Source organism: Bison bison, unplaced genomic scaffold (genome assembly GCF_000754665.1).
Source record: "Bison bison bison isolate TAMUID 2011002044 unplaced genomic scaffold, Bison_UMD1.0 scf7180017864193, whole genome shotgun sequence".
NCBI classification, from domain to species: domain Eukaryota; kingdom Metazoa; phylum Chordata; class Mammalia; order Artiodactyla; family Bovidae; genus Bison; species Bison bison.
The window spans coordinates 2,324,370-2,337,675 of record NW_011494765.1 but is presented as its reverse complement, the minus strand read 5'-3'; the positions used below and the strand labels follow the sequence as shown (position 1 = coordinate 2,337,675).

Below are 13,306 nucleotides of genomic sequence, written 5' to 3'. Positions count from 1 at the left end.
ATATATATATAGTGAAATTTTGTTTATTAAGTCTCAAAGTATCCCAAAGTATTCAAAGCCAATGATTTATTCCACTTATCTGAGGGGAAATAAGCAGTTTACTGGGGAGAAGAATCACTACTTCTGATGACACCAGCAAGGCCTTAAACTCCCATATTTAAAAAACAAACAACAAACCCCCCACATAGCAAAAAGCGAGTTTCCTTGGCCGTATCTTCTGTGCTCACTCCCAGTGGAACAAAGGGGCCATTCCCCTCCACGTTTGAGAGGTGCAGCCATTGATTAAATCAAGATACCATCACAACATAGGAAAAAACCCAGCTCTAAAGAGACCCCTTTCCCTGAACCAAATTTTAGATAGCCTCACTGATGAGATTTTAGGCAACCTAACCGATGCAGTCTGCCCAAGTGTCTCATCTCACCTGTTTTTAAGAGGCAGAAATCATAAAACACTGAAAATCCTTATGCAAATAAAGCCTATTCGATAGCTTATAAAAGCATAACCACTAAGTCCCATGTGGCAAGCTAATTTATAACTTTGTTCATCAGGAAGGGCTGGGCTGACTTCTCACCCCATGAGGCTTTGGGGAGGAATGAACGTTTCTTTGGGGAGTGTTTACTACAAACACTGACAGCTTTGGTGTCAGGGGCGCCAGGCAGCTTCTGTGGAAACACTGCCCGCTGCCAGCTCACTTCCCTGGTAGAGATTCACTGATGCAGAGTGAGACACATGCTGTCCAGAGCCCCGGGGAGCTCACGCCCTGGTCCCAACACCGCCCAGCAGCGCTGCGGCTCGACCCCCTTTACCTTCACGGCTTGGTTCTTGGTGTTGACAGGAGAGTTCCGCAAGGCTGCGTGAAATGCCCGGAGCATGTCCCCTGTGCACCAGCAGCGGTTAAGGACAGCTCGCCTCAGCACGTCCGCGCTTTTCTTAACAAACTCATTTCAGAAGGAGCTCAAGGGGGCAGAGACAAATGCCATCTTATTCACATCTAACCCCCCACCCACTGTGGCTTCTGGGTGGGCACAACCTGTTAATAGAGGGCAGTCTATAGCTCTCCTGAGCCACGCAGAGGGCAGAAGGGGCACCTCTGCCGTACCTCTCCTTCTGCGGCCCCTAAACCTTCCCCTTCAAAGCAAGTTTGGACATGGACTCGCTCCCTCCCGGGAGGAGGAATAAAGTTGCTGCCCCAGCAGGGTGACTTGCAGCACTATCTGACAAAGCTGGTTGACATCTGCTTAGCACCGGGCCCCGTATCTGCCCTGCTAGACCCTCATGACCACTGTATGAGGTTATCATTTTCATCTTCGCATTCTCCAAAGGGAAGAACGAAGGCACAGATGGAGGTCCCTAATTCTTAATCCAGTGTGTTAAACCATTAAAGAAATTAAGATGTGCTAAAACTTTTATCTTCCAAAACCTACCCAAGTCAGGTCCCAACGGAGGGAAACTTAACAATCTCAAAGAACCTTCTGCCAAGAAAACGAACCAACCCTCCCCTTCTTGTTCCCCAAACCTTAGCAGGAGTCCTGACACATTCTTTGCTGAGCTCTGAATATCCAGCACGCAAAAGAAAATTACAATCTGGGTTAGGTCCCTAAAGGTGACACCTATTTTAAACTGAATTACATCAGCTGACTTTCATTTCCTCATCCGAAACATCAGCTTCAGCCAAAAAGCTTCAAAAATAGAACAAGAGGTGGCTTCTGCCCAATCGGGTCTCTACTTCTGTTCATGCAGCCATACCCACGTGTGAACAGCCAGAGCCTCCCGAGCACAGCCGAGTCCCCCGTCTGCCCCCCTGTGGCCTCCATCTTGAGTGAGTTGGGCCCACACACCCAGGGTGGAGCCCCCTAGCACCCTGCGGGGCTGTGGTCCACCTTGCAATGTGAGAGGCAGCCCACTCACACCCTGTACCTGTCAGCTTTGGAATTCCTTTCTCCCAGCCAGGCACGGGCCAGTCTGATATCAGTCACTGATAAAACTTCTACCTCAGAACTCTTTGTGAATTTGGCATCCCAGAGCAATAAGCAGAGTCCCAGTAAGCTTAAGAGGAACCGTACAAGTGGCACTCCACTAACCAAGCATGGTTGGGAAACAGTACTTCAGAAGATGAACAGGTAAGGGTAGGGTAACCAGTCCACAGAGGCAAAAAGACTCACCACCCTGGAGTTCATCTCTGCAGCATCCTTCTGCCTATCATTCACTGTAGTGTTGAAAGGGCCTTCAGCAGCTGAGGCAACTAGGGAGCAGGGAGGAGCATACCATCTATCAAACTGGCCTCTGTCTAGGATAGTTTTAGGCCCTTCCAGAAAACCAGCTGTGGAAGCTGGGGAACGGTGCCCAGCTCCTAGTCTCCTCTAGATCAGGGTTTCTCAACCACAGCACTAATGACATTTTAGACCAGATGACTGATGTGGGGTCTATCCTGTGCATCTGACAATACTGAGCAGCACCTCTGGCCTCCACGCACTAGTTTCCAGTGGCACACCCCACCACATACCAAACTGACAATCAGAGTATCTCCAAACATGGACAAATTTCCTCAGGGGCAGCAGACACTGCAAAATCACTCAAAACTCTGCTCTGGACAGATCCTCACTCCAGAGGACCAGAAGGTGCCTAAGCAGGAAGAAAAAGAACCAAGTCTCAGATATGTGCCCAGGTGTTTTCACGTGTCATCTCATTACTGCTAACAGTTCTTTGTGACCAAGAATCATTATTCTGATTTTAAAGGCAATGAATCTGAGTCTCAGAGAAGGAAAATGACGTGCTCAAAGTCACAAAGCTAAGCTGTCCAGCTGGTCTTCAAACCCAAGCATGCCTGACTCCAAAGTCAAGCTCTTTCTACAACCCTCTGCAGCCACTCCCCCGCAGACCCAAGTGGCATGCCCAGGATACTTGCTGTGGGTCCAGTACTGTTCTGAAGCCTTCTGGGATGCGATGCAGTAATGCTCCCATGGAACCTGTAAGCCCAGCTTGGTTCTCCTTTTAACAAAGGAGGCTACCAAGGTTCAGAGAGGGTAACTGACCTACTCAAAGTCACACAGCTATAACGTGACTGAATTGGGTCTGTGTGGGTACACAGCCCATGCTCTATTTCATCCATGACTTGCTTCCCTGTAACAGAACTAGGATGGGCCTACTCCCTACATTCTCCCACTCCAATCAACCAACCCCTATCCCTACTCCCCCCACCTCTGTTCTAAGACTCCTAGAAGCCTGCTCCATAGTTCAATAATCTAATCTAAATCCAATACCTGGCACATGGTAGGGACTGAGCAAATATTAGCTCCTTCCACCTCCCTTCCTGGGCCCTGCTCAGTTCTCATTTGCTAACCTCTCCTTCCCCAATCCCAAGAGGTACACTCTCCATGGTAACAAGGTTTCTGACACTGCCATTAGTGGAGAAACTACCATCCCCTGATGTGCTAAGCCTAGGCTTCCAAGCAGCCTCAAGGAACCTATCATGTCAGGAGTGTACCAAGAGGTGACCTTCAACAAGTCCCTGCAGCATGGGACCAAGACAGCAGATAACCAGACCTTGCGCTCCCCTTCTGTGGATGATCTGGGCCACAGGTCTGATGCTGGAGTCCTTTTGCCAATACCTGCCCATGAGCCGGGTTCTGCACCACAGTGCAGAATCAACCTTCCCTCATGGGGGCCATTCTCATGACCCCACTTCACCAACGGGGAAAGCATGGTGATCCTGACGGGGCAGGAAATAACAAGCTTGAATCCCCACCTTTGAAAATACATTTCTGTTCAAACAAAGAAAGGCTGAAGGTATTTGTTTCAAAGGCACATTGGAGGAACACTGCAGGACTCCTCCCAAAGGCAGTGAATGGGTTCAACTTCCCAAGCTGAGTCAACTGATAAAACACCCAGAACCTGATTTATATACAGTACAGCCTGAGCCTCCAACCCTGTCCTGGCCAGTAAGGGGGAGGTGGAGGCACTTCCTGTAACACCATTTGAATAAAGAAAAATCCTTCCTGTGAGAATAAGTCAGTTTCCTGTGCTCAAAGTGCTAAAGGACCAAGCAGGCTGTGACAACCACCTCTATTTTTAATCTTGTTTTCTAAATGCTTGTTTTCTGTGACCACAAACAGTCATTTCCAGTCGCGGGGCTCTACTTTTACATCTCACTTTATGCTGCTTGGTTTTTCTTAGCTCTAAACAACTCGTTTTTTTCCACTGCTTCCTGCACAAGAAGGCTATGGGGGGAGGGAGCCAAAACTCACTTGTTGAACGTGGCTGAGACCACTGAGGTCCAAAACCCAATGGTCACAGGAAACTAAGAGTAGGTGAGGAAGAGTGGCACTAAGCTGAAGGGTCAGAACGATTCTGAGGTGCGAGGTGAAATCTCAGACCTCAGGGCTGGACTAAGGCTGCAGCCTTCGCTCCCCCTTGGGTCCTTTCTTCCCAAAGACTGCCATCTACCACCTATTTTCAAGTGGTGCTGCGATCCAGCCCGAAAGGACTGTGCCTGGGAGCCGCCCTGGCCTCTCAATTACTCAGCGGTGGCTCACCTTGGCCCCTCCCGCCGATCAAGCCCGAGTAAGGCCCGGTTTCCTGCATGAGAGAGATGGAGTGATCGGGAGCCCAGGCAAGGGCCAGCCTGAGGGGACGGAGGGAGGAAAGAGGGGAGGCCTCCCGGGGCAATGAAGGGCCTGCGGGGCTGGAGGTCCGTCCGGCATGCTCTTGGGGCCGCCGAGCCAGCCAGCCCACCAGGATCCAGGAGCCGCGTGGGGCCGCACTGCTGAGGGAGGGTCCAGGGGCCCGGGACCAGGACAAGGGGGCCCGAGACCAGGACAAGGGGAGTGGGGAGGCCAGATGAAAGGGAACTGAGGATGCCTGCCCGAGGAGAGCCAAATCGGAAGTTGGGAGACTGACCTGGGGGGTCCTGGGGTGAGAGGAGCGGAGAGGCCGGCCTGAGGGGCCAGAGCCAGGGATGAGGAAAGTAGGAAGGCCGGGCCACAGGGGAGCCCGGGCCGCCGCGCGGGGGAAGGATATTGCCGCAGGAGCCCGTCCACCTCGCTAGGGTCCGGGCCTGGCTCGCCCGCCGCCGCCGCCGCCTCCTCCTGCTCGTCCACGAATTTGTTCTCATCAAATTCATCGATGTCCACCCGACGGAAGCGCGAGGACAGCGTGTTCCGGGCCATGGCGGGGACTCAGCGCCCGCTGAACCGGCTATGCTCCGGAGCAGACCTCCACTCTACTCGGCTCAGAACCGGCTCCGGCTCGGGGGCGGGAAGCGGCCGCCCGGCACCTCCTCCACCTCCTCCGCGCGCAGCCGCTGCCGCCCGCCCACTTCCGGTTCTCGCCGGAACCGGAAGTTCTGGTGGGAGGGAGGGGCGGGGTGCGTCGCTTTGGGAAGCGCTGAGAGACGGACCTGGCAGTCTAACCTGTGGACCACTGCGGGGCTAGTAATCTTCATGGAATCTCAGTTTACCCTTCTGAGAAGCGGGCGGCCAATCCTCCGCAGGCCCAGCACATAGATGCCACAGCTGCACTCTTCGGCTTCCCTCCTGCACCCGAGGAACCCCTGGCCAGGGCGGGCATAGTCGCGGATTCCGGGTGTCATCTCTGCCCAGACTGAGGGGGCACGGGGCCTCCAGAAGAAGGAGCCCTGCTCTGCCTGTCGAGTGCTGGCAGGCTTCTGGGAGAAGACAGCTTCGAGCTGAGGCCTGAGGGATGAGTAGTAGTTCTTATGCCCCGAGAGTGATTGAATGGGAGAGCCTAAGTCTCGAATTTGAAGACCTTAGGACGCCACCACAAGGAGCTCAGAGGAGGTTGCATCTGACCTTATTGTTGTAGTGACCCTATTGTTAATGGCCTGGGAGACTTTCAAGACGTTTAAAATGTATCGAGGGTGCTGACAAGACAGTGAAGACATTTGGATTTGAGTGCGGCGTCCCGCGTGTGTAGCAGTCTCCTTGACCCGCAGTGTAGGGGGCGGGGATAGGGGGATGACCCTGTGACCACCATCCTGGCAGGAAGGGCGAGGTCCTGGGGACTGAGAAATCTTGACTGGCTGGAAAGGCATATCCTGGAAGAAAAGGAATCTGCAGAATCTGAAGTGGGGGAAATGGGGGTGGGGAGAAATAGGGCAGAGTCAAGGACAACTTTGTGGTGTCAAGATTAGGTGCCTGGGCTGCTGCTTGAGGGGCTCTTGCTCTCGTTTCCGACTCTTTGCGACCCCCTGGACTATACTGTCTATGGAATTCTCCAGGCCAGAAGGGATAGGCTCCCACCCACCATCCCAGGGTAGCCTTTCCCTTCTCCAGGGGATCTTCCCAACCCAAGGCTCGAACCCAGGTTCCCCACATTGCCTGGGCCCGGGGTGGGGGGGGCGGTGATTCTTTACCAGCTGAGCCACAAAGTGAAAGTGAAAGTCGCTCAGTTGTGTGGACTCTTTGCAAACCCATGGACTATACAGTCCATGGAATTCTCCAGGCCAGAATACTGGAGTGGGTAGCCTATCCCTTCTCCAGGAGATGTTCCTAACCCAGGGATCGAACCAGGGGTCTCCTGCATTACAGGCGGATTTTTTACCAACTGAACTATGAGGGAAGCCACAGTGAGCCTTAGCCTGAGACTACATTGGGTCTTTGTTTCTATATAATGGTATTCCTTTTCATAAAGACCAGTAGTTAATGAAATGTGCGTGGGTTTTCATTTTTTCAAACATTTCTCATTGAACTCTCTACAGATCAAAAAATATTGCCCAGCTAAGGTGCTACCTAATATTGGGTGCTAAAGATAGACTCCTACAGTGAAACAGGTGCTGAATAAAAGTCTCAAGGGTCTTGGGAGACCTGCCTATCAGTTCCATACCTGGGAAGAAATCTGTGACCGAGGCAGGCAACAAGCTAACAGAAATTCATATCCCCAGAACATTTTGATCAGAAGGAATTTCAAACCAGAAACGCTCATTTTAAAAGTAAGGAAATAGCTCCCAAGTAAACTAGTAAATGAAATAATATCACTGTTTATGATCATGGATCTGCCTTCCAGTCAGTGAGGCAGAAATTTAAAAATCTACACTATGTCAGGGATGACTGCATTTTGAGGAGGGGGAAAAAAAAACATGCAGTTTCTGAGAGCACCTTGGATAAAGTGATTAAGAGAAATGTCCCTGAGGAGGTGATGCTGAAGTGGATCTGAAGGATGGAGCCAAGCAAAGGCTCAAACACAGGGCAAGCTTGGTGTGTTCCAGAAAAAGCAAGGCCATACTGGAGCAGAAGAGTAAGAAGAAACAAGATGGGGCTTCCCTTGTGGCTCAGCTGGTAAAGAATCTGCCCGAAAAACCTGGGTTCAATCCCTGGGTTGGGAAGATCCCCTGGAGAAGGGAAAGGCTACCCACTCTAGTATTCTGGCTTGGAGAATTCCATGGACTGTATAGTCCATGGGATTGCAAAGAGTCAGACAGGACTGAGCGACTTTCACTTTCTGAAATGCAAAGAAATCTTAACCTACGAGAAGAAACGACGACATGGAAGAGGGAAGGGGGAGTGGCGGGTGCTGTAGGACTTTGAAGGTGAGAAAAGGATGTGGTCTTAACTCAGGACAGCCCTGGAAGTTCTGGGCAGAGAAGAGACATGATCTAACTTCAGTTTGAAAAGGGTCCCTTTGGCAGCTCTACTGAGAACGGGAACCAGAGCAAACGGAGGTGATTTATGAGGTGACAACAATGGTCCAGGAGACAGGCAACGGTGGCTCAATGTCCAGCAGGTGCCAATAACGGTGGTGGGAAGAGGCTGGGTATTTTGAAGATGTGCTGTGCTTAGTTGCTCAGTCGTGTCCGACTCTTTGCGACCCCATGGACTGTAGCCTGCCAGGCTCCTCTGTCCATAGGGATTCTCCAGGCAAGAATACTGGAGTGGGTTGCCATGCCTCCTCCAGGGGATCTTCCCAACTCAGGAATCGAACCAAGGTCTCCCGCATTGCAAGCAGATTCTTTACTGTCTGAGCCACTGACAGAAGCTATAGAATTTGGGGGTGGGTTGAATGTGGCATGTAAGAGAAACAGGGTAGTCATAGAAGGGGCGAAAGAGGATGAGATGGTTGGATGGTATCACTGACTCAGTGAACATGAGTCTGAGCAAACTGGGAGATAGTGAAGGACAGACACAGTCCATGGAGTCAAAAAGAATTGGACACAACTGAGCGATTGAACAACAACAATAGATAAAGTTCAGAAAAGCTGTACACAATTATTAACTTTAATAGAACTATAAGCATTTGGAAAATATGATAGCCACGTTCCTGTGCCCCATTCAACCTCCATTTATGACTAATCCATGCCAAGAATGCCCTCTGCTTCCTCTTACACCCTTCCCTCCATTTCCTAGAAGCCTGCCTCACTGTGATCTGAGACAAAGCTCAATTCAATTCATCCAACAAGTATCCATGTGCTGGGTCTGGAGGCGAGAGAAACCAAACCAGTTGTCAGCTATGGTTCTGCTCCTTGGGGAACTTCCAGGTTGGATGTGGGGGCAGACATATAAATTTCATTCTAATTCAATATATTTGGGGTTAGAGAGGTTTGATTGCACAGAGATCAACAAGGGGAGGTTTTGTCCCAATTTACTCCAAGGCTAAAGATTCATTAACAGAAACCCATAAGAGGGTGGGAGAAGGCTTCCTGGAGGTGACATCTGACAGCAACAAGGGGGCAACCTGCCTTTAAATAGAGCTCTAAGACGTGGGTGTGCCTTTGTTAATGGTAGTGGAGTGACACTAGGGCATGGATTCATGCTTGCTGCTGGGGGCAAAATGCAACTGTTCAATCAGAAAGCCTGAGCACTTTGCCTTATGAAGTCCCCCCTTTAACTTTCAGGGCCAATTTATGTGTTCATTTCAACTGGGAACATTAATATCAATGATACTGAGCAGTTGTTATGCATCAGGTCTTGTGCAAAGAGTTTTACATGTTATCTTCCTGATCTTCCTAAACACTACATTTCACAGGTGAGAAAACTGAGATTCAGGGGAAGGGATCTGCTGAGAGTCAGCTGGCACTAAGCAACAGAGTAAGAATTTGAAACCCGGTCAGGTTCACTAACAAAAGGCCATGAATGCCTTTTCCCCTAAATAACACATGCTGTCATTATAGCTGTCTACCCCACCCCTCCCCACCCACCATAGACTTTAAATTCCTCCAAAGCAGAGGCCATGTTAATTTATCTTCTAAAACCCTCAACCTTCATCCCCTGGACCCACCCAGAACACTGGCACCCAGCTCGGAGTAGCCCAGACTGGGCAGCCTGCAAAAGCGTACCGAATGAATGAATGAACAAATGAATGAATGAAGAACAAATAAATGAGTGGATGAATTCCAGTCTTACTAGTCAAACAGGTTGCCTCTCACCCCAGGGTGAAATTTCCCCACTGCCCTGTAGGAAACAGACCAAATCTAAGTTATTTTCCAGGAGAAACATCAACAACCTCAGATATGAAGATGATACCACTCTAATGGCAGAAAGTTAAGAAGAGCTAAAGAGCCTTTATGATGGCAGTGAAAGAGTGAAGTGGAAGCAGTGACAGATTTTATTTTCTTGGGCTCCAAAATCACTGTGGATGGTGACTGCAGTTATGAAATTAAAAGATGCTTGCTCCTTGAAAGGAAAGCCAAGACAAACCTAGACAGCGTATTAAAAAGCAGAGCACTCACTTTGCGACAAAGGTCCATATAGTCAAAGCTGTGGTTTTTCCAGTAGTCATGTATGGATGTGAGAGTTGGACCATAAAGACGGCTGAACACCAAAGAACTGATGCTTTTGAATTGTTGTGCTAGAGAAGATTCTTGAGAGTCCCTTGGACAGCAAGATCAAACCAGTCAATCCTAAAGGAAATCAACACTGAATATTCATTGGAAGGACTGATGCTGAAGCTGAAGCTACAATATTTGGCCACCTGATGCGAAGAGCCGACTCTCTGGAAAAGGCCCTGATGCTGGGAAAGGTTGAGGGTAGGAGGAAAAGGGGATGTCAGAGGATGAGATGGTTGGATAGCATCACCGATTCAGTGAACATGAGTGAGCAAACTCGGGGAGATAGTGAAGGACAGGGAAGAGTGCCGTAACTGCACTTCATGGGGTCGCAAAGAGTCGGATAGGACTTTGTGACTGAACTACAACAAAGTAATTTTCAGCGCGCAAGAGAGAGACAGGCTCATTGCAGGGCGGGACTCCGGCTCCTCGGGGCGGGGACTCGGTTCCTCAGGGCGGGCGGGGGCTGAGTGGGCGGTACCAAAGCGCTCCTCGAGGCGTGGGGTGGGGAGGCTGGGCCCTCGCGGGATGGTAGGGGCGGAGCCAGGGCTCCCCCGCCGCCGCTCTATTGACCACGCCCGCCGCCACCCGGCAGTAGTTGTGAAGGTCAGCCCCGCCTCTTCCTCTTTCCCTCCGAGAAGGCAGCGGAGGCAGACTATACAGCCATGGTGAGTGTGGGGAATCGGCCGCCATCCGCGTACTGTGGAGCTTAGGGGCCGGGATGGAGAGCGTGTAGCGAGAGCTGAGAACCCATCTGCCAGCCTGACCTGTGGGACGCGTTGCGAAGTGGCCTAGCGCCACCTCAGTCTTCCCCCCACCTCAGGCCTGGGCCCCGAGAGGTACGCGCGCCCTCCCGGGGCCTCCGTCTGTCCGTCTGCGGAATGGGAGTAGGGGACCAACCTCGCAGCAGGACTGGGCGAGGGCGCGTCTCCTGGGGTCTGGGTTGCCCTGCCCGAGGCGGGTAGTGCTGGGTCTCCAGAGCGCTCTTGGCCCAGGGCAAGGCGCTCGGCCTCGAGGGGCGGGCTGCGACACAGGTGAAGGGGAGGTGTTTGACCCAGACCTTCCCTGTCGGGCAGGCCAAGATTAAGGCTCGAGACCTTCGCGGCAAGAAGAAGGAGGAGCTGCTGAAACAGCTGGAGGACCTGAAGGTGGAGCTGTCCCAGCTGCGCGTGGCTAAAGTGACAGGCGGCGCGGCTTCCAAACTCTCCAAGATGTAAGTGAACTGGCGGCCAGAGTACGGGGACACACGTAGGGGAGTTTCGAAGTGGGCTTAAGGAGTTGGCCGTTTAACTGCCCTTTCCATGGCTCCGTGGGTCAGAACGTGGCGCCGTTTCTATTCAGCCTCTTTAGGTGCCTCTTTCTCACGCCGAGGCCTGTGGTGACCCGTTGCTTTTGACCTGTGGTCCTTTTTCCTGATGTAACGGCTTGACTGTCTAGAGGAAGAATTAAGTGCCCCCGACGTCCCGTTTTAATGCCTCCTTTGAGTGACTAATTGACCCCATTCCTCTGTCTCCCACCAGCACTTGATGTTTTTCCTCAGCCTCTTTCACTTGGTTGAGGCATCCCTTGCACCCCTTATTTTAGTTGTAGTGTAACTTACTGGTGTATGGGGGGCAAGAATCAAAACTTGAGAAAGGAACATAAGTTCGGAGTTAGTCAGCTGGGGCATAAATTCCACTTCTGCCACATTGTACCTGATGTGCAGGTTGGCACACCACCCATGTTTTTCCCCTTTCCTATAAAATGGGCCCCCAGTAATTTTCTTATGGTGGTGCATGCTGAATCAAAATGATGTTTACAGCCATTTACTGATCAGCCCTCATTCAGCATGAGGACGTGTTTCACTTATCCCCAGCTTTTTCTTGTTTTCAGCCTTGTCCCCTCCCAGTGGCCCAGCTTGAGGAATAAGGTCCTCCAGTGAGCTTATTCAGATCCACATTGCTTAGGTCTTTTTTGTAGCCCTTAGGATATATGGCCAGGGATGAAAGGTCTTTCCTGGCTGACCTTCACTTCCCCTCATTAAGCCTCACTGAACACTTCACAGCTCTTCAGAAACACTGTTTGTGCCAGCTGCTTCATGTCCCCTTTCCTAGGATGCTCATGTATTGTTTCTCTTGCCTCCAGAACACCCTCCTGGGCTGGGTTAGGCACCTCCTGGGTCAATGTGGGTGAGCTGATGGGCAGTGCCCCTGCCCTGTGACATCTTGGTCAGGCCCTGAAATAGATACCTTGGGGAGTGCTGTGTGTCTTACACATCTTCATTGATTGTCTCTTGTTTTGTAGCCGAGTGGTTCGTAAATCCATCGCCCGTGTACTGACCGTCATTAACCAGACTCAGAAAGAGAACCTCAGGAAATTCTATAAGGTTAGTGGAGAAGGGATAACGGTGCTGGGCTACAGGGAGCAAAATTCCAGCTCTCCCTAGGCCCCGAAGGGTGGTATGGTGAGCTCCCACTGGGGTGCTTGGGACTGGGCTTTCTAGAGCCTTCTAGCATATGACATGCAGACAGCATGTGGCTGCAGTTGTCAAGGAATCAAAGGTGTGGGAGTCTGGATAGAGTTGGATTTTGAATAAAACCTCACCAGCTGGGTGAGTTTGGGGAGTCTATGAGGATTGACTGTTGAAATGTTTTACTTGTCTTGGTGTGTCAGTCACCACCAAGTATCTGGCATTCTCATTTTTCAAATGAGGACCTCAAGACTTGGGTTAAGTTGCCTGGCATCACTGACATGCAGTAAATGGAGTGATTGGGCTTAGATTCTAACCCATAGGGTGCGGGTGGATTGAGTGCTTCCAGGAGATTGCCACAGGTGCCTGTCCCTCACAGCCTAGAGTTTTTAACAACTGTTTTCTGGGGCTTGTGCCTAAAACTAGTATTAAACTATGAAGCTGAACCAGTGAGAGATTTTATAGAATGCGTCTGCATTCTATATTTATAGAATTATATAAATAATTTATATTTATAGAATGGCTTCCCTGATAGCTCAGTAAAGAATCTGCCTGCAATGCAGGAGACCCTGGTTCAATTCCTGGGTCCAGAAGATCGCTAGAGAAGGGACAGGCTACCCACTCCAGCATTCTGACCTGGAGAATTACATGAACTGTATAGTCCATGGGGTCGCAAAGAGTCGACACAACTGAGCAACTTTCACTTTCATTTCATGCACACATTTGGTTTACTACAAGGAAATGACTTGTTTGTTTGTGGAGGAGGTGCCCTCTGTCTCAAAGAGAGGATCCTGAGCAAGCAGAGCTAAAGATTTGGTTGAAGCTGCTGCCCTCAGGTGGGATTTCTTGGAGAAAGCCACATCCCTGCCTTTAAGGCCTGATTAAAGCAGGCCCACCCAGATTACTCTATAATCTCTTAAAGATTACTGATTAGGGGGCTTTGACTGCAAAATGGCTTCACATCAACACCCAATTAGTGTTTGAATGACTGGAGGGTTTGACATGTCAAAGTTGCCACTGTGTGCTGAGCTTGTTGCCATCCCTGGACATGTGTACGTTTGTGTCGGTGGGGGGGGGGGGG

General features: G+C 50.8%; 2 protein-coding genes across 3 annotated transcripts in view; one reads left to right on the top strand and one right to left on the bottom strand.

Annotated features, from left to right (window-relative positions):
- Positions 1-5,333, bottom strand: part of ARPC5L (actin related protein 2/3 complex, subunit 5-like) — a 7,476-nt gene extending 2,143 nt beyond the window's left edge. The window contains exons 1-2 of one of the 2 annotated variants that reach the window (XM_010844051.1): positions 4,898-5,333; positions 808-878 (exon numbers count right to left, since the gene is read on the bottom strand). In XM_010844051.1, coding sequence (XP_010842353.1) covers positions 808-878; positions 4,898-5,120 — 294 coding nt within the window. In that variant the 5' untranslated portion in view covers positions 5,121-5,333. Of the gene's footprint in view, positions 1-807; positions 881-4,897 lie in introns of both variants that reach the window. The other variant, XM_010844052.1, reaches the window with a different exon arrangement.
- A 4,951-nt stretch (positions 5,334-10,284) lies between these two features.
- Positions 10,285-13,306, top strand: part of RPL35 (ribosomal protein L35) — a 4,371-nt gene continuing 1,349 nt past the window's right edge. Inside the window, exons 1-3 of the mRNA XM_010844043.1 lie at positions 10,285-10,444; positions 10,853-10,989; positions 12,060-12,141. Of these exons, the coding sequence (XP_010842345.1) occupies positions 10,442-10,444; positions 10,853-10,989; positions 12,060-12,141 (222 nt within the window). The 5' untranslated portion in view covers positions 10,285-10,441. The remainder of the gene's footprint in view (positions 10,445-10,852; positions 10,990-12,059; positions 12,142-13,306) is intronic.